The 20,007-nt window shown below is 53.6% G+C and overlaps 1 protein-coding gene across 1 annotated transcript in view; it reads right to left on the reverse strand.

The window, feature by feature from the left end:
* ASIC2 (acid sensing ion channel subunit 2) overlaps window positions 1-16,803 on the reverse strand; it is a 268,403-nt gene extending 251,600 nt beyond the window's left edge. The window contains exon 1 of the mRNA XM_047834046.1: window positions 16,090-16,803. Within this exon, the coding sequence (XP_047690002.1) occupies window positions 16,090-16,803 (714 nt within the window). The remainder of the gene's footprint in view (window positions 1-16,089) is intronic.
* Window positions 16,804-20,007: the final 3,204 nt, after the last annotated feature.

Here is a 20,007-nt window from a genome sequence, read left to right on the forward strand (position 1 = left end):
GGGGACTCTCAACCTCTGGGGAAAAATACCCATGTCTGGGCTCTACCTCAAGCCAATGAAATCAGAACCCCTGGAGGTTGAGCTTGGAGCTTTAGTAACATTTTTTGAAGTTCTCCCAGGTGATTCTAATGTGCAGACAGAGTTGAGAAATAACTGATTTATGATCTCCTTAATTTTCCAGATGTGGACCAGAGGCCCAGAGAGGGACACCTGAGGGCCCAGGGTTGCTCAGTGCTCAGTGGCAGAGTACAGACTCTAGTCTCCTGGCCACCAGCTGGGGTTCTTCCTCTGCTCCCTTTACCTCTAATCATAGGACCAGGCCATCCTGGTGTCCCCCTTGTGCCTGAGGTCTTTCAGACGGAAGGTCCCCTTCCCCCGGCCCCACTTTCCTAATTCTCTCCTCTCCTCCAGCATCTCACATCTCTTGAGAAAGTCCTGGGCACCTGGGAGGCCCAAGCTGAGTCACATCATACGAGTGTGCACCTGGGCTGGTCTACACCACTGCAAAACGAAATGGCGAACTGAGGCAATTACCTAATGTATTAGCAAGCCGGTCCCTGCGGCACTCCTGTGAGCCAAAGTAATAAATACAAAATGGTAATTTCTCTCTGGAAGCCTGGCTCCGGCCTCCCACTCAATTCCCCTCCCACCCAGAAGTCATATACCACTGCCTGGTTGTCCTCTCCTGCATGGGGCGGCAGTGATTCGGAGTTATTTAAATATCTTGGGGAAAACTTGCTTGTCAAAACCTGAATCATCCTACAGAAGTCTCAGTTCTCCTCTACAGCTTACTTGTCTGGCCAGAACAGATTCTTCTAGCCTTCAGTGGGAAGTAATAAAAATGCTGTACAGGTATTAATTAATGACTCCAAGCGGCTCACAACTTTGAGTATGTTAGTATCAGCCCTGGAAAGAAAGTGAGAAGCTCTCAGTTGTAGCTCAGACTTGGTCCCTTACTAACTTTGTGACCTTTGTGACTCCACTTGCCTGGGATTTGCAAGTTCTTCTACCTTCCCTGAGAGCTGTTTGGCAAATCCAGAGGATGGATGTGAAACCGTTTGCACAGGCTCCAGCAATATCTTCCCATGATCACACAGCTAGCACGTGGGGAAGTCAAGACTTGAAGCCAGAGCCCTTAGTCTTAACCACTGTGCATTAGAGCATCTCAGGGCATCAGAGGCTACGTGCCTCCCAAGAGGAGAAGGACCTAATTCTTCCCTGTACGGAGGCACCAGGAAGGGGAGAAGATGATAAGGCTGAGTCTTGAAGGATGAGGACGAGCTTTCCAGGAAGACAAGAGGGTTGCAGGACATCTCGGGCCGAGGGGACAGCAGGTGAAATGTGGCAGAATGCATGATGTGCGGGGGTGAGGTCTTGGAGCTTACTGGGTGCTTGGTTTCATCTTGCAGTGGGGAACCACATGGCAACTTTAAGGAGGACAGATTCTCAGGATAAAGATAACAGACAGCTAGTTGAGTTTTTCAGCACTAAGCTGGAGAGGCCATTGAGGGTTTAGCCTGTTGCTTGGCTATAGGATATGCAAGGGCAAGGAGACCGAATTGATGACTTTGAGTGGATTCACTTTCATCTCCTTAGAGCCAGCATGGTACCCGGTATACAGAAGGCATTCAACGAATGTATGAATGGATAGTTGAATCTGAGAGTCAGTGAAGGAATAAAAGAGTGAGCAAAGGAATGAATGACTGAATTAACAAGTGAGGGTATGAATGAGTGAATCAAACGAATCGCCCAAGGCATGGTCTGGAAGCACCCTTTGTAATTCTAACAATTCCAATGGCCTCGTAGCAACAAAAGCTCAGGCTTCCAGCTGCATTACCTAGGAACGCCCTGTTATTGGCAAGACTCTTTCAAATTGAAGGCTTCTCCCTGTCAGTGGCAACACACTGCACAAAGACAAAGATTGATTACTGTGATCAAGCTAAAGGCTGTCCTTCTTGGACTACACCTTTCACGGAAGGGTCCAGTGATATCCACAAAATCAGGAAAGGGTGCAGAAATGCCTCGTGTCAGCTCGTCCTCGTGGGGAAACTCATTTTGGAGGTATGTCACTCCATTGCCATTTCTCTATTCACACGGTCTCCCTAAATGACTAGTCATTTCAGCATCATATAAAGATAAAGGAAAAGAGTTATCTTTAGTCGTCGTGCTATCTGCATTTCTAAGCTGGTCTAGTCTGGAAGAAGGGGCTTTGCTCTTCAGGGCAGGGTTCAGGGTAAGGTGGTCCCTTCTTCCCCTCTTACTCCACACTGCCTTTTCCTCCAGCCTTCTAGAGCCTTCCTACTTACAATGTGGTCTGTGCACCTGGGTCATCAGCATTACTTGGGAGCTTGTCGGGAATGCAGAGTCTGAGGTCCACCTATGAACCAGAACCCGCATTTTGGCAATATCCACAGGTGACTCTGATGCACATAAGTTACTGAAGTTTGAGAAACTCTGTCTGCAGCTGACCCAGACACCTCCGAGCTAAGAATTCAACTCTCTAGACCGGGTTTTACAAAGCCCTGCTGAAGGATCATGGAAGACTTCCCCCAGGAGGTGACAGTGACAGACCCTTGCATAAGGGGCACAGATTTTGTCTCCAAGTTTTGACTCAACACCGTGGGCAGGGGAAGTACCAGAGTGGAAGTCCGAACTGACCTGGGTCTGGTACTAGGTAGATGACCTTGGGCAGCTTAGTTCTCCCTCTGCGCCTTTATTGTCCCATCTGTAAAATGGGAACAATACTTTCCTTTTTCTGTAATGCAGTTATCATGAAGACAAACAGAGGTGTTTGCAAGCCCTCTGTGAAACAGAGAGGCAGATGAGGGGCCTGTTTTCAGTGTGGACAACCAGCCACTTGGACCTGACACCTTAGAAGATGAATAAGGAAAATCCATCTGGGTGTCAAAGGTGTAAGACCTTGCCGTCATGAAGATTAATCAGCAGAGGAACGTGGTGCTAATTAACCAGGATGTAGCACTCCAAAGAAAGGGCCCGGCCATGCTGGTCTCACTGAGCTGCCCTTAGACAGAGATTTGCAATTGGATTTTTGAGACTGTGGGTTGTTTTTTTTTTTTTTTCCTGCTTACTTGGAGTTATTTTTTAAAGGAGAGCTCAGCCTAAGGACCTAAGGCTACATTGCATTAGCATTCCGAAGGTCAATATTTCCAGAACTGCCAGAATCATGTTGTTCTCTCACATTGTGTGGGTGAGAGAGGCAGCCCCATTCTGGAAGGAGCCAGATGTACTCGCAGAACAAAGAACAGACCAGGAGCTGAATCTCTAGTGCTGGAAGGAAGGAGTCCCCCACCTCCACCCCACAGACCTTTAGCTTGCCGTTCCCTCTGTCATGAATGCTTTTCCTCAGATCCCTGAGTGGCTGCCCCTTCTCAGCAAAGATGACATCTCCTCAGGGAATAAATCCTTCCCTACCCCTGTCTTCAAATAGCCTCCTGCCATTCTCTAGCACGTCTTTAACTGTTTCTCTCCACAGCATTTATTTGTTTATTTGTATGTTATCTGTGCCACCCTCTACCCCTAACACAATGTTCTCCTGAGATCCTCAATCGCCTGGAGTTGTGTGTTAAAAATACATTGCTGGACCTCTCCCCTGTGAATTCTGACTCAGAGGTCCTGGGTTGAGGCCAGGGATGTTTAAACAAGGCTTCCCGATGATTCTGATCATCATGGAGATCATTCGTGGGACTCTAGAAAGTGAGCTCCGTGAGGGAAGGACCCTGTCCATTTCCCCCATATGGCACATCTAATATGATGCCCCCTGCACACAGGCTCCCGACAACTCTTCACGGAATGGGTTAATGAATGACCGAAGGAGTCCACATATATCTTGGTGCTACCAATCCTTTCTCCTGCTTCGGCCATTCAGTATCCAGACGGAGCACTTGTTACCTGTGGGGAATGGCACTAGGTGCTGGGGCAGCCACGAGACGGAGCCAGGCGTGGCCCCTGCCCTCAGGAGGTGATGATCTGATGACAGGAAACCGGCTATGCGAAGAGGGTTGCAATAAAAGACCAAGAGAGGAAAGGGCCTTAAGAGCGGCATGAGCAAAGTGAGACTCAGCTGATCGAAAGGATGAGCCCCTTGCTTTCTGGACGGTTTACACTGGAGGAGTGGCCGGGAATAACCTCAGAAAAGGTGGGAAATTTTTCAGACGGTACTTTTGCTTCATGGGTTTGTTTGCATTGGTTAGACCTGCATGTGGTTAAAACATTCAGACCACAGGAAAAGTGCAGGCAAGAAGCCAAGAAGCCAAGAAGCTTCTCCCACCCACCCTGCCCATCTGCCCCTTCCCCTCATCGGAGGCAGGCCGCATCAGACCTCATGCCCACTTCCCCGGCATTTTCAGTGCACATCTAAGCACACGGCCTGTAGAACAGACTGGGCTTGCAGGCAGAGACGGCAGATCGGGCATCCAAGACAGCAGCCCGAATAAATGCACGGAACTTGAAAAAAAAAAGATGAGCACCTCCCAAGTGACTTGGCTTTGTGACTCAGGGGCGACAAGAACCTCTGATTCCAGACGGGTGGGAAGAGGGAGGTGAGACAAGGTAATACGTAGCTTCCCACCTCACTGGCTGGAGAAGATTCTTGGAGCAGGTGACAGGGGAGGGGAAGCGGTGAGGGAGGTAGCTGGAGATCAACGGAAATGAAATATGCAAGACACAATCTTCTAAGAACATGACGAACAAATCTCCATCACCATTCCCCATTGACCTTAGGAGCTTTGGTTGTGTCACCTGTAAAAAGGATGTAACAGTACGGTCCCCAAGAGCAGTGTCATGAGGGCCAAAGAAGACAGATGGGAGGCACAGAGCTGGCACACAGTAGGCCAGCCCTGCCTTATCTCTGCTCCCTTATCCCACCTCCTGCCAACCAACCATTACGCCCAAGTTGGTGGCAACACCTCTGTAGAGGCCTTCGCCGACCCCAGCTCTGTCGTTTATTCTGGCAAGTTTCTAGTTGCTCTCCGAGCCTCGGCTTTCTTGTCACTGCTTTCGTGGTGCCCCAGTGAGCAGAGCTATAGTGACAGTCAAGCCTTCGCGTGTCACCCCAGGCACGCAGGGCACCCACCTAGCTTCCGCCCGTTCGTTCCCCTTTCTCCTCAGTGTATCAGCTAATGCAGCTCCTTGGCCACAGGGACGGTGCTCTTGCCTTCCCAAAGACTTGATAACAGCAGATCGGAGCCTGAGACCCTCACCCCAGGCTGGCATTTTAAAAACAAACCTACTTAGATGTGAAATATGCAGTTGTGCTTCTCTGGCTGGTTAAAATATTTGATGCTCATTGAATATTCAACCACAGAAAAAGGCTCTCACTCCATGTACTGTCAAAAATGTAATGTAATTATAGCGATGTTAAATATCCCCAGCTGTTCTGAGATATTTGAATCTTAAATCAAGCCTGACTGTACCCACCCCGGGGTTGCAGCTGGAGATCTACACCAAGTACCTTACAAGCGCAGAGCTGGGGAGGTGAGAACTTGGGGTTAGGGTCTCCAAACCCATCTGTTACATCTGGGTTTCACCCTCAACACGGATATAAGCTCCCCCAACCCGAGCTGGAGGCAGCATCGCCAAAGAGATCTATGTTCCTCACCAGGCCTGTGCAAACCGGCAGGTCATAAGCATCTATCCAAATAGTCTTTCAAATCCATGTGCAGGGAGCATAAAGAGAGTGTAAAATAAACGGTAATAAAGTGAATAAACACGCGTCTCACTCCAGAGCCTTTGAGGTGCTTCTATAAATCAAATTCTTGCCATAATTTGCTCTGTGAGACTGTGCTGAGAAGCAGCATCAAACCTCATCTGCTTTCCTGAGCAGCAGGCTTAGATTTATGGATGTGAGTTCACAGTGGATGCCCGTGCCATTTCAAAGTGGGAAAATAATTTTCGTTGGGAGGGGTTCCAAGAGAAGATTAAACCCTTCACTTTCAGAGATCAGAGTATCAACAACTTTCAGATCAGATATGCCACTGGAATCAGAAGGGGATGGCCAGCATACATATTTTGGAAAAAGACTAAGTTCTCCGAGGAAGAAGCAGATACTGCTGTGGCATAAAAGCATCATCTATAGGCTTAAGCACAAATATCCTCAGGGTCTTTCAAGTTTCCCCGGTGACTTTCAATGTGACCTTGACCAACTCATTCTCTCTTTCTGATTTTTTTTTTTAATGTTGGTTGGGGTACTCAATGGGGGAAGAGACCCTAAAATGCCTTGACCTACCCATAGAGGTGGGGCATGGAAACTACAGGAGGTTCTTCGCTGAAACTCTGGCGATACAGAGAAGGCCATAGTTAGAACGTTCTTCTTCTGGGGCCTGGAAGTCTCCCTCAAAAGGAGTGAGCGCTGTCACCTGTTAATAATGATGATGAGGACGGCAGTGATAGCTTACCCAGTGCTTTTACAGTCAAGAGAGTAGGGCCACTTTCTGAATTGATACTCAACTTTTATCCACCAGCGCTAGACCATAGCTGGCTCTTAATATGTAATTTTTGGATGGATTATATGTTGCCTGTAAGTCTCAGAACAACCCTGCTTGGAGGGTGTGATCTCTGTCCCACAAATAAGGAAACAGAGTCTCAGTGAAGGTAAGCAACTCCCCAAGAGACACTCAGCAGGGACCTGGAGGACCTGGGCTTTGAACTTGAGGGTCTCTAAAGCCTGAAACTGCCTCCTTCCTGGTCCTCCAACCACCTCCTTTCTAAGTCTGGGCTCCAAGTTCCCAATCTTGCATGAATGTAAGCATGGTTAAAATATCTCACGTTGACCATTTTTGAACCTAGCTACATGGTTGTTCCAGGTTATTTTATTTTCGTCGTTTTGGGACAGCCCCTGATCCAAACCTACCCAGCCTAGTTCACTATGTGGGGTCAGGTGTGTAGCAGAGGGAGTTCTGTACAACAAACGAGGCCTATGTGAGTTTTCTGTTGCTGCTGGGACAAACTACCACAAACTTAGTAGCTTCGAGCAACACAAATTTATCAGAGTAGAGTTCCGGAGGGCAGAAGTTTCCTCCAGAAGGTGGAGGTGTCAGCAAGGCTGCATTCCTTCTGGAAGCTCTGGGGGAGAAGGTTTCCTTGCCTGTCCAGCTTCTAGAGACCACCTGCTTTCCTTGACTCATGGCCCCTTCCTCCCCCTTCAAAGCCATCAATGCAGTGTCTTCAAATCTCTTTCTGACTTCTGGTCTCTGATTCCATGGTTACATCTCCTTCTTTGACTCTGATGCTCCTGCCCCCCTTATAAGGAAGCTGGTGATTATGTTGAGCCTACTAGATGATCTAGGATAATCTCCCCATCTCAAAACCCTTGACTTGATTATCTGTGAATCCCCTTTTGCTCCTTAAGGTAGCGTATTTAGAAGTTCCGGGGATGAGGATGCGGCCATCTTTGACTGGCCATTACTGGGCCTACCTGATGGCCTTTGCATTGTGGTTTGATTGACATGCTGGCCGGGCCAGAGTACACAATCACATTCCATGTGCACATTCAGCAACCCAACGACTCGGACATGACTGCCAGAGCCTGCTGATCCCTCCTTCTCAGCATTCATGGGACTTCAAGAGCCCACAGCATTGCCCCTCAAAGTGTGGTCCATGGACCAGCAACATCTGCATCACACGGGAGCTTTCAGAAATGCACATCTCAGGCCCTGTTCCAGACCCACCCAATCAGGGTCTCTGCAGGGAGCCCAGGAATCTGGGTGAGCTCAGGTTGGAGAAGCATAGGCCTACGGGGCTCTCCATTCATCTACAGCGAATTGGAGAATGCTGGAACTGACCTGCCTGGGAAGGAGGGGAGGTCTCTGGGCAGAGATCAGGAAGGAAATCAGCACCGATTCTCAGCAGCCAGTTTTAGCACTGATCCATCTGCAAGGCACTCGGGGGCCCATTGCTTTTCCCCTAAGAAAATCTTCCAGGGCTTTTAAACCCTTTTAAGCCCACCCGGGAGCAAGAACAGAGGAGCTGGGGAAGAAGAGATATATAGGAGCCTTAGGAGTTCTGGTGGGTCATAAGCATCTGAATTCAAATGGAGATCTGAATGCAAATTCTGGCTGTTTCTTTTCCTGGGCCATGTGACCCTGGGCAAATCACTACTCCTGTCTGAAGTGAGGCAGGCAATAGGGTACAGTCCACATCCTCCATTGTTGCGGGGATAAAATGAGACGGTAACGTATAGCATGATATCCTATCCAGGTTGGAAATGCAAGTTTGCTGGCTGAAGCTGGACCGGGGGTTTCTTTTGGGGAACAACTCTGGTATAGTGCCAAGAGCACTGACTTTGGAACTCAAAGATCCAAGTTTCTGTCTCTGACCTTGGGCAAGTTGCCAAACTGCTTTGCACCTGTTTCCTTATCTGTACCAGGGAGAGAAGAAGACTTCCTTTCCGGTCTGTTGCCAGGCTGAGATAAACTAATGAATGTAAAAGTGCCTGGCAGAGAGTCATAGCCCAATAAGTGTGTGTGGAATCAGGGGAAACAATTTACTAGGCAAATTAATAGTATACACAGTGGTGTCAGGGGAGATATTTGACATGCTCAGGAGAACAAACTTCCCCAGTACGTTAGCAGCCTCTATTTGTTTTACCAACAAGTCATGTTCCAATTACGTGTGAGTCGTCTCTTTGTTAGCACAGGTCTGAGCTGGATCTCAGTTTGGCAACATTTCCTTAGCCAGGACTACAAGTTACCAATGTCCTTGAAAGAATGAAAATAGTCATTTAGTTCTGCTTATGGCCACGTTAAGACTCGTCACAACTCCTCGGGGGGCCTGGGTAGCTCAATTGGTTAAGCATCCAACTTCGCCTCAGGTCATGATCTTGTGGTTCGTGGGTTCAAGCCCGGCATCAGGCTCTGTGCTGACAGCTCAGAGCCTGGAGCCTGCTTTGGATTCTGTGTCTCCCTCTCTCTCTGCCTCTCTTCTGCTCTCTTTCTCTCTCAAATGAATAAACATTAAAAAAATTAAAAAAAAAAAAGACTTGTCACAACTCCTGATGACCTTGTGTGGCTGATGGACTGGGAGGATGCACGTCTGTCCCTGCTCCTGTGCTCTGAGAATCAGTCTTTCCTTCTCGGGTTTGCAGGCCTTAGAACCCAGGATGACTTCCAGGGCCCACACAAATCCGCAGCAAAAGAGACTTCAAGCGACGGTCTGAAAGGTTGTGACGGATACCTTCTACAGAAGGGTTGGTTCCTAGCAGCATCTCTGAGTGTTGGCACAATAGCGTCATAGAAAAGGAAAAGAACATCAGCTTTGGAGCTGGACCTACCTTTGTTCGAATCCACACTCTGCTGCCCTCCAGCAGTGACTTTGTGCCTCCCCAAGCCTCAGTTTTCTCGTCTGTAAAATGGGCTCCAGGACACCCATTCGATGCTGGTGAAACTGACATGAATGTTTACATAACAGGTGCCCAGTACAAACCCTGGGCCGTCACATGCCCAGTAGCTCTTTTCAGCCCCCATCACCCTGATGAAGCACATGGTCCTCTGCAGGCCTTCTTACCAGAAAGAGAGAAAATTCATTGTCGTCTTTGTGGCCCACTGCTTGGCACACAGTAGGCACGCAGTGCATGTTGGTTGGTTGAATCTCTGAGCAGCTGATCCAAGTGAATCACTTAGGAGAATCCAAGCGATGGATGTATAACCAAACGGCCTGGTTATTCCTGCGGCCCTTCTCAATTAGACAGGCATCTGACTGACGCGTTCATGACTGGCCACAGCGGCCCCCAAATAGCCACTATCAGAATCAGCCTGACGCTGGTCAATTTGGACATCTCCAGACCTGAGCAGAGTTTACATTTGATTCCCTAAACTAATTTCCCCAAAGTAAAATCACTGGTAGAGTTCTTTTCATGTTCCTTGTATAAATGTCTATTTAATCACCATCCTGTCTCCAGCACTCCAATAACGTGTACATTTCCCCCTTAATCACTGCTTCAGCTCTGCAAAGAAACGAAATGGTTGGCCGAAAAGCTCGGGCCATCTGCAATAGTTAAGCCCTATTTTCCCCTGACTGCTCACTTGGATGGAGGACTTCTCGGCTAAGTCCCTTTGGTCATTTGGCACGTGCCCTTATTTCACAGAGGAAGATCCTGAGGCCAGAGTCACTGAGGTTGCATTGGTCTTCCCACTGTACACAACCCCCTCCCCCCACCCCCATGCTGCTCCTTCATCGAGCTACACAGCGTGCATCTAGCTGCATGCACCTTTGTGGTCGTGAGGATTTGGGTTCGAATTCCAGCGCTGTCATCTGCTGGCTCTGTGACTCCAGGCAGACTACAGTCCCCCCCCAACCACCCCGCCGAGAGCTGCAGTTCCCTATCCATAAAGTGCGAACGATCACACAACCTTTTAGGGTTATCCCTAGAACTGAGATGGCAAGAGGTACACGCCCAGCCCGGGCCTGGAGTATCACAGCTGCCCAGCACTATTTGACTTCGTCCTTCACTCAGAACACTCACCGCAAGTAATAATGGAAATAGCTCACATTTATTGAGTCCTTTACTTGGTGCCAGAAACTGTTGTAAGCATTTTACATGTATTAGCTCGTTTATTCGTCTTTTCTCCAAAGGCAAAAGTATCTTTCTTGCCTCCCTAAAGCCATCCATCCTCACAACTGCTGTACGGCCTGGCCTAGCACCATTTCAACAGAATTTGCTGATTTTAAACAATATGTTGCTAGAATGATTTCTTGTTTTCTGTCGCTGGCTCAGAGCAGCCAGCCTGCTTGCTGTGACAAAATGTGATGAAACCAAATGCTGTTTCCTTGGCTTTTAGTACATACGACTAGCCCAAAATCTGGACTCAGGGTTGACCCCAGCACAAGGGGGTGAGCGATGGGGGAAAAGTGCAGGGAGGGGTGGCCCTGATGGAGGTAGGAATGGGGGTGGGCCACAGATGACACAGATAGGGACACTCCATGGTCTAAGAGCCAGTAGCGGAAGGAGTCAGAGATTTGCTACAGAGTTAAAAAAAACCAGCTTGGCCCCCAAACATCACGCCATTGCATTATCACAGGGTCCGCTCTACTCCTCAGCACCTCCAGCCCCTCCCTCCAGGTGCCCTGAACCACTCTCAGGATCTAGAAGCCTGTGTTCTATCTTTTTTTTTTTAATTTTTTTTTCAACGTTTTTTATTTTATTTTTGGGACAGAGAGAGACAGAGCATGAACGGGGGAGGGGCAGAGAGAGAGGGAGACACAGAATCGGAAACAGGCTCCAGGCTCTGAGCCATCAGCCCAGAGCCTGACGCGGGGCTCGAACTCACGGACCGCGAGATCGTGACCTGGCTGAAGTCCGACGCTTAACCGACTGCGCCACCCAGGCGCCCCGCCTGTGTTCTATCTTATCTGCACTCTCGTTTGTACATGCTGTCTCTTCTCTCTGAAATCCCCTCCCTCCTTCCTTGTCTGCCTTGGAACTCCTACTGATGCTTCAAGACTCAGCTCAGATATCACTGCCTCCAGGAAGCCATCAGAGAGGTCCCCAGTCTGACCGAGGTACTCCCCTAAGCTCACCTAGCAGCTCCACGCTCCTTCCCGGTATCTCCACACACCTCTTTCCTCAACAAGAATGAATGGAGGACACACTGCGAGCTTTATTTAGTTCTATAGCCCCCAGCAGCTAGTATAGAGCTTGACATACAGTTGACATTCAACAGACGCCGGGTGATTGAGTGAATGAACCAGGAAATGAGCATATCCCCACTCAGAGAAGCGGTCATGATAAGATATGATAATTACATTAAGAATAATTAATCACTGCTACCCCCAGATACTGTGCCAGTCTCTTTATCCAGATTATACAACAGCTCTCATACACTGAGCACCTGCTGCTATGCAAGAGCCGGACAGCGTCTGCACACATGTTATCTTCAGCCCAGCAGTGTGGGGCAGGGCTGCCCGAGGCACACAGCTAGAAAGGGGCAGTGCCCGAGGCCCAAGCTAGGTCTGCCCGACACTTCCCCCTGAACCGTGCCTCCTGCCAGAGAGGGTCCACTGCTCTTGGTTCTTCATGCTGCAGACCCTCAACAGCCTCTGTCAGCCCCTGCTCCCAACCCCTCAGTCCCTCTTTGCAGGCGCCAGTCCCAGATAGCTCGGCCTCGTGGTGCGGCGCCCTGTCCACTCCCTGGGAAGGCTGCTCCCCTCTGCTCCCTTCCCCCCCCCCCCCAGGACAACCCAGAAGGGCCAGGGTGTGTTGAGCCCGAGGTCCACAGCTGGTGCCAGGGAAACAAACGGGCATTCGGAAGCGGGAGCTGCTTTGTCTGGCAGCGGAGCGATTAACCCTTGCGCAGCAGCAACAAACAGAGCGGCTGCAAATAAACACATCCCAAATGGGCCTGGAGAATAAAGGCCAACTGACACCTCTCCACCATACGCATCTCTCCCTTGCCAAGTTTATTTCCACAGGTGATACAAGCTAGATGGAATGAGGCTTTGGGGGCAGCCAGCATACTCCCCCAAAGGCTTCTCCTGAAGCCCCATTCTCCACCTGTTGCACTGGTCCTCTTAGGGGTTGGGAAGCAGAGGGATCCCGGTGCTCAGCAATGCTGCTACCCACTCTCTCCCCCTCCAACCCCAAAAGGAATAAATGCCCAGAAACTGCCTGGGCATTTCCTTACGAGAAATGCCTTCCACTGGTGTTCCTGGGAGAAATTAAGCCAAGAGTCTTGGAGCGGGTCATCCAGGACAACAAGGAGTCTTGGGGGGTACCTGGTGAAGGAATTCATTCCCCAGACCTTTTCTCAACACTTACTATGTGTTGGGCTCTGTGTTGGGTGCTGGAGAGATCAGGGGAGTCAGACATGACTCCTGCCGGGGTCTGGAGTGGGGGGAGACAGACACAGACCAGTAGGTAGGTGTGAGGGCTGACATCCAAATGGGGTGGTAAAGGGGCAGAAAAGAGGAAGGTATCAGTTGCTTGGTGATGAGAGGGGCAGAGTGGGGCAGTCAGGACAGGCTCCAAAGTAGGAGAACCCCCAGGGCTGGATGCTGAAGGATGACTCGTGTCCTGGGGCAGACAAAGCAGTCTGTGTGTGTGTGGTGGGGGGGGGGGGGAAGAGGGGGGACTTACAGCAGCAGAGAAAGGCAGAGAGGCCTGGGGAGCGGTAATCCAGACATTGGGAAGCCTGTTGGCAGAGTTTAAGTATGTGGTGCCAGAAAGGGTGTGGCAGGAGGTAAGGCAGGACACAGGTGCAGCACCTGAGAACAGTGGATCCACCGAGGGGTTTTAAGGAGTGGGATGATATGCTTTGAGGGGACCTTTAGGAAGACTACTCTGACTATAGGGCATGCGATGGGTGCGGAGGGGAAGGACCACGGAGCCGGAGGCCAACAGACCAGTTAGGAGGCTGATGCCATTTCAAGGCAACATTTTTATGGGGGCCAGCACAATTTTCAGAGCTCTTACCTGTGCATATACATGCATTTACGCATCCATCTCTCTGTCTTCCTCTCTCTCCATCGATCCATCCATCCATCCCTCTACCCACCCGACCATCCATCCATCCATCTATACACTCACAACAAATATGGTATTTTGGTACCTCCACTAGAGGGAGAAGGAAACTAAAGAACAGAGAGGCAAAGCCACTTGTCTGAAGGCGCACAGTAAGTGGGAGGACTTGAACCTCAGCGCAGTTGTGCTGCATGCTCTCAACCACCGCACTATTGTACTACTCCATCAAAGACGACAAAGGCCCAAGTCAGGGGGCCTATGTAGTTAGAGGAAAATATGCCTGATGGGCCAGCTCTGTATCTGATGCTCCCCCGAAATAGCTTCTGGCTTCCACGGACAGAGGCGTGCAGCCTTTAATGTGAGGTCCTTGGAAAAAAAGCACGAAATGTTAGGGGACTGGAAAGTCCCCAGGGCAGGGTCATGATAGGAAACCACTAGGGGTCCCTTGAGTGCCCAGGAACACATACTTGGGGAAGGGAGGTATATCCTTTGCTGGGGTGTGTGTGCGCCTGCAAGCTCTTCTAATGAAGGGAGGCAGGGTACCGGCGAGTAAGAGAAGGGTGTACCCCAGTGGGAAGGGGCCTGATCGCTTCAACTCATGGCCGTACCTGCTAGGGAGACTGAGGTCCGGTGGCTTCTGAAGGGGCTGTATGCTTGCCGCAGCAAGCTCCTGTTGCATGGTGGGGTCCCGTAACATGTGGCCAAGGTTATGATGGCCTGTACCACCTGGGGCAGCTCTGCTTTCCACTCTCCCGGCCATGCTCCAAGGCAAGGAGGGATAGGAATTGGTAGGCGTTGGGGAGAGCAAGAATCCTGCCCAGGGGTCTTCTAATAGAAGAGAGGTCCAGGCTCAGAGAAGAAGGCGACGTGTGGCTTCTGTGTGATGCATCTGATGGCATGCAGAGTTAGACTTGCAACTTGGCTGGCTCTGAGCTTTGGACAGCCTTGAGGAGCCTCATTTTCCTCATCTTTAAAATGGGAATGAAGCTCATTGCTAACACAGAGGTTGTGTGAATGTCAGATGTGAACACTGGCTGTTAGCATGCCATTCTGCCCTCTTCGCACAGCCATCGTCAGAGATGCACGATTCTATTTGGCGGGCCGTGTTGTACAACTTGAAGTGGGAGCCAGGGGTTGCTGATAACCGAATGGAACGTTGGACTTCAATCTAACTTTAGGGGCTGCTAGGTTGTGGTCAGCCAAACAATAAACAAGGCATCGCTACTCTCTTTCCTTCATCTCTGTAGAACTCAGAATTGTGTTTGAAGTCTGAAAGGAGTCGCTTAGCAGCACACGTTAACAGCATTCAAAGGCATGCTGGAAAGCCCAGAAAATAAGGGATGTTTTGGAAGTGGAAGAATCAGGGACGCCCCACATAAACCAAAACAAGGAGGATAAGATTGGAGCCAGGGTCACCATCCTAGACAGGGACTTGCCCAATTAGCCAATCAGAGGCCTGGCCTGCCTGGCATCCGGGCCAACACCTGTTGGAGCAGCCGCATCTCTTTACCATCACAGGAAAAGCTTTGTCAGACACAAGACTCTCAGGGGTGAGGCAAAGGGGCTGGTTAAATCATCATCAGAGCATCGCAAATAAACACACAGCCAACCTTCCCCGCACTAGTGGAAAAACCCAAACCCACCTAAGGGGCATTTACACACGAATGACTGGACAGGCTTGTCCCACGCTGGGGCTTGGCACAAGAACTCCTCCACGGCAGACCGTGCGAGGCAGATACCTTCTGTCTGACAGCTGCATTATCCAGACCCACAGCGTGGGGGAACCAGCACAGCAAATGGTTTACAAACCAGGAGCACAGCTTCTCCTGGCCCCTGCTGTTGGAATCAATATCTCTCTACTAGGCTGCTCTCCCCACTGCAGGGGCGTGGCTCCTCTAGACCAGGGCCCACGCTCAACTCATGGGGTCAAGGGCCCGGCTGATGCCCACCATGGCTCAAGTCCCCTGGGTGCTTGAGACAGAGCTTTGAAAAAGTAGCAGAAGGGGCTGCCGACTCCTCCACCTCACTGGCTACAGCTTTGGCATTGGTTAACATCCTGGGCGTTTCCTCCAAAGTTCCCCCTCCTCCCCTCCAGACTCCAAGTGCTTTGGAACTCAGGCATAAGCTGCTTAGAGCAGTGCAGTTCTGCTGATGGCTCATTTTTAAAGAGCTTCCTGATGGTTTCCCCAAAGACAAGCCCACAAGTAAGACGTGCTTCTCTCTCTTCCCATCCCTTCACCGCGGACACAGGGCAGCTGCCTGCAGTCCTGTGGACCTGGGGGTGACGTCCGGGACAAAGAGGGCTAGCACTCACAGAGGGGACCAGAAAGAGCAGAGTTGAGGGTTTGGGGGCTAACACAGGAAGGAGAGAGGCCGGGACAGGCGAGCGAGGCCACCCCTCCTACAGTGGTGTCCAACTTCCCACAACCTGGAGGTCACGGCTCAGGGGACCCAAGAGCGGGTTCCGCCTGGGCGTCCTGGAATGATGTCACAGCCAGCGGCCTGGTGTCCTGCCCGGGGCGGGGGGGGGGGGGGGGAAGGGGAGGGGCGGGGAGGGCCTACTGACTCTGGAGCATGGGGGAGCAGGGGGGAGCGGGTGCGCGCGGAGGGCAACTCACAGAGGAGAAGTTGTGCGGCCCGCAGAGCTCGCCCCGGTACTTGCAGGAGAGCAGCATGTCCTCGAGTTGGTGGCCCAGGCGGTCCATGAAGGCGGCGCTGATGCCCTCGAAGTGGCGCGGCGGCAGGAAGAGGCGGAAGTCGGCCAGCTTGCGGAACCACTGGCGGCGCGGCTCATCGCCCCGCAGCAGCTCGCTGACCAGCGGGCGTGCGGTGCGGTTGGGCAGCAGCAGCCCGAGCCAGTGGCCGGCGTAGTAGAGGTCCCCCTTGGAGAGGCGCGGGAAGCGCAGGGGGTTGTTGTTGCACACGGTGACGGCGGGGAAGGGCAGCTGGCGGCTCCACTCGCGGTGCACCCGCGTGTGCGACGGGAAGCTGAGCCAGTAGAGCAGGCGGTTCGAGGACCAGGACAGCAGCAAGCCGAGGGACGTGCAGAAGGCCAGCACCCACAGCGCCCGCCGCTGGAAGGAGCCCCCCGCCGCCGTGCGCCCGGCGCACATGTGCCGCAGCCCGTGCAGTTTAGCGCGGCTCAGCGACGGCCGCCCCCTGCGGGCGACCCCCGGCCCCTGCAGCGCCCGCTCGCGTTCGCCGCCCCTGTCGCCCCCGGGCTGCCCGGCCGCCGCCACCGCCGCCGGCGCCGGCTCCTCGCGGGCCATGCGGAAGCGTCCCGGGCCGGTGAGCGCGGCCGCGGGCAGCCGGGCTCCGCCGCTCCGGCTCATTCATTCAGCCCGCGGCTGGCGGCAGCGGCGGCGGCCCCGGCCGGGAGGAGCCGCCATGGGAGTCCGCAGCAGCAGTGGAAGCAGCAGCAGCAGCCGCCGCGCGCAGCCCGCGCCAGGGAAGCGTGCGCCCGAAAGGAGCTCCGGTGGCGCGGCATGCCCGCCCGGCGCCGCCGCCGCCGCCGCCGCCTCCGCGGGCGCCCGCCCGGGACTGAGCGCTGCCTCGGCCCGCCGCCCCTGGCTCTGGCCTCTCCCGAGCGCCGCGCGGGCTCTCCGGGCCCCTAGTCTTCCTGGAGAGTGCCTGGCCCGGCCGCTACCTCTGGAGGGGCCCCACCGGGCGCCGCCTCTCCGGTGCCCGGGCGCTGCGCCCGCCTCCCCTCGTCCTGGACCTCGGGGGACCCTGCGCCGAGTCCCCCCTGCTCCGCCTAACCCCAGCTTTTACGCTGGTCCGGGGAGAGCAGCCACTCGGCCACCATGCCTGATTTGGGCATCCCCAAGGGCCCCGCCAGCCCAGCCGGTAGCCCAGCGGTGCTGGGACCCGGGAGAGAAGGCGCCGGGGAACGAGCGCCCCCAGAGGCGCACCGCGGCTCGGGCGCGGCGGGTGGGGTGGGTGTGTACCGGGGCGAGGGGTCGCCCGGCCCGCTGCTGCGCTCTTTGCCTTCGCGGCGAGACCCGCTCGCGGCTCCTCGGGCTGCGCTCGGCCGAGACCCTCGAAGGCTCCCCGTAAGTCCCGCGCCGGAGCCCTGCGTGCGACGCGCCCTCTCTCGCCCGGGGACCGGGGCTTCTCCGGGAGTCCTGCGGGAGGCTGCTTGCTGCTGGGCTCCTTCCGGGCTGCTGGCCAGAAGAAAGTGTCGCTTCTCCCCTCGACTCTCCGGGGTGCCTCGAGTCTCCAGAAAAGCCCGGCCTCGCTGTCCCCTGCCTGTTCTTCTCCCTGCCCCGGCGGCGCCAGGAGCTGGGGACTGCGGAGCCCCGGCTGCACCTCTCGGCGGGGTGACCCGGACTCGCTGTTCCGCGCGTCCTTCTCTCGAGACTCCGAGCCCGCGGCGGCGGCGGCGGCGGCGCCGGCTGCGCTCCTCTCCCGGTTGCCCGGCCCTCCTCCGGGCCCCGGGCGAACTTGGGCAGCGGCCGCGCGACGCTGGCGCGGCTCGGCTTCGAGCACCTGCTCCTCGGCTCGCTGGCCCCACGGCTCCGGGCGGGCGGGGCGGCGGCGGCGAGCGCTGTGCGCTCCTGGAGACGCGGTGCTGACGCGCCCGGCTCCTCCTCGCTGCATTTTAATTCCTGGCCACTGTGGCCGCTGCACACCGAGCGGGAAGCCTCTTGCTGGAGCTGGCCCGGTGGTGGTGGGGTGCACTGCACAGATGTGCCGGGTGTGCGGGCTCGTGGGAGAGGTGTGGGGCAGAGCCGTTGTGTTTATGCGGGGCCGTGTGTGAGAGCACTTCGGAGTGGGAGACGGGCCGTACGGAGTGAGCCGCTGTGTAGTGTGGGCCTGTGTGCAAGTACACAGTGTGTGTGGCGACGGGAGTCCTGCGCCCAATACGGGGAGTGTGAACGGGTATTTCTGTCCATCTCCTGCATGTGAGCTCGTTTGCAGACGATGAACTGTGGTTATCTGAGTGTCTAGGACAGCGTGTCTGTGACGGTGTGTGTGTGTGTCCGGGCGCTTAGTGGGTGGTGGGTATGAATGGGTGTGTTGATGGGTGTGCGGATGCATAGCAATGTTTCTGGGTGTGCTGTGTGCGGTGCATGCTGTGTGTGTTGAGGTGTGGGAGTGGTGACTGGGCCTCTGGCAGGATGGGTTCTGCCTCTCACGAGCTTCCCAGGGGTGCCCCCCCCCCCCAACTGGGCTGGGAGCCCTCAGCCAGCACAGCTCTCCCAGGAGGGCAGGAGGGAGGAGTGTCACTTCCCAGGACAGGAGGTTCCATCTCTGCCATTCTCACACCTGGGATCCTGCAGCCAGTTGGTTGACGTCGCCCTCCCCTCCTGGGAAGGCTCAGGGCTTCCACCAACCCCTGGGAACCTTTGGACGTTTTTTTTGTTTTGTTTTGTTTTGTTTTTTTTAATTTTTTTTTCAGTGTTTATTTATTTTTGGGACAGAGAGAGACAGAGCATGAACGGGGGAGGGGCAGAGAGACAGGGAGACACAGAATCGGAAACAGGCTCCAGGCTCTGAGCCATCAGCCCAGAGCCCGACGCGGGGCTCGAACTCACGGACTGCGAGATCGTGACCTGGCTGAAGTCGGACGCTTAACCGACTGCGCCACCCAGGCACCCCCCTTTGGACGTTTTTATTTAGCCTTGAAGCATACAGTGCAGTGCTAACTTCACTTCACAGGCGAGACTGGCAGGCCAAGGACTTGGCCAAGGCAATACAGCCTGCAAGTGGTGGGTTGGGATTCTGCACCCAGGTCCCCAAAGCCCTAGCTCTTTGTACTGCACCCCACGGCCTTACGGTTTGCACTCTCTGGGCCAGGCGCCTTGAGCGCAGGGCAGGAATCCTGCTTCTGCAACTACCTGGCAATGTGTGGTGCGCGGTGGGTCTCCACCCATACCTCAGATTGACCCCCTGAGGCCTCCATGCGAGAGCTGACACTTTAGCCCCATTACTCCATGGGATAAAGGAGTTTTCCAGACATTTTCCAGAGAGTGGATTTTGATAGGGGTTGTGGGGTGGGGTGAAAGGATCCCAAAGATAGCAGGGCACTTAGTGAAGTTGGGGATTTGGGGGTTTGGGCCTGGAGAGGAATCTCACCCACTTTGTGATGACTTATTAAGGGTGCTCCCGGCAGATGTGTTGAATTAGCCTCCGAGTATCTGAACGGTGCAGTGCTAGGCCGGTTTTCCCTCCTCAGTGACCTGGGGGGGGGGGGGTTGCACATCCTGTTGGCCCGGTAACTCCCTGCATCTGGTCTCTGGGGAAGAGGACATCTGAGCCCCAGTCAACTTTACTCACCCACACACATATTTGCACACACACACACACACACACACACACACACATGCACCTACCATACACACACCTGGAGGCCCTTCTCATTCACCAGCAGAAAAAGCTAGTGAAGTGGGTTTTGCTGAATTTCTGTTTTGGATTTGGTTCCTCGGAGCTGTCTGTTACTGGCTTTGGGATGGGGGGAAGGTTCTGAATCTGCCAGTTTTGTGGGGCTTCAAACAGAGCCTGGTCCTGGAGGTCCTGCGGGTTGCCACAGTGAC

This window comes from Prionailurus viverrinus, chromosome E1, assembly GCF_022837055.1.
Source record: "Prionailurus viverrinus isolate Anna chromosome E1, UM_Priviv_1.0, whole genome shotgun sequence".
NCBI classification, from domain to species: Eukaryota; Metazoa; Chordata; class Mammalia; order Carnivora; family Felidae; genus Prionailurus; species Prionailurus viverrinus.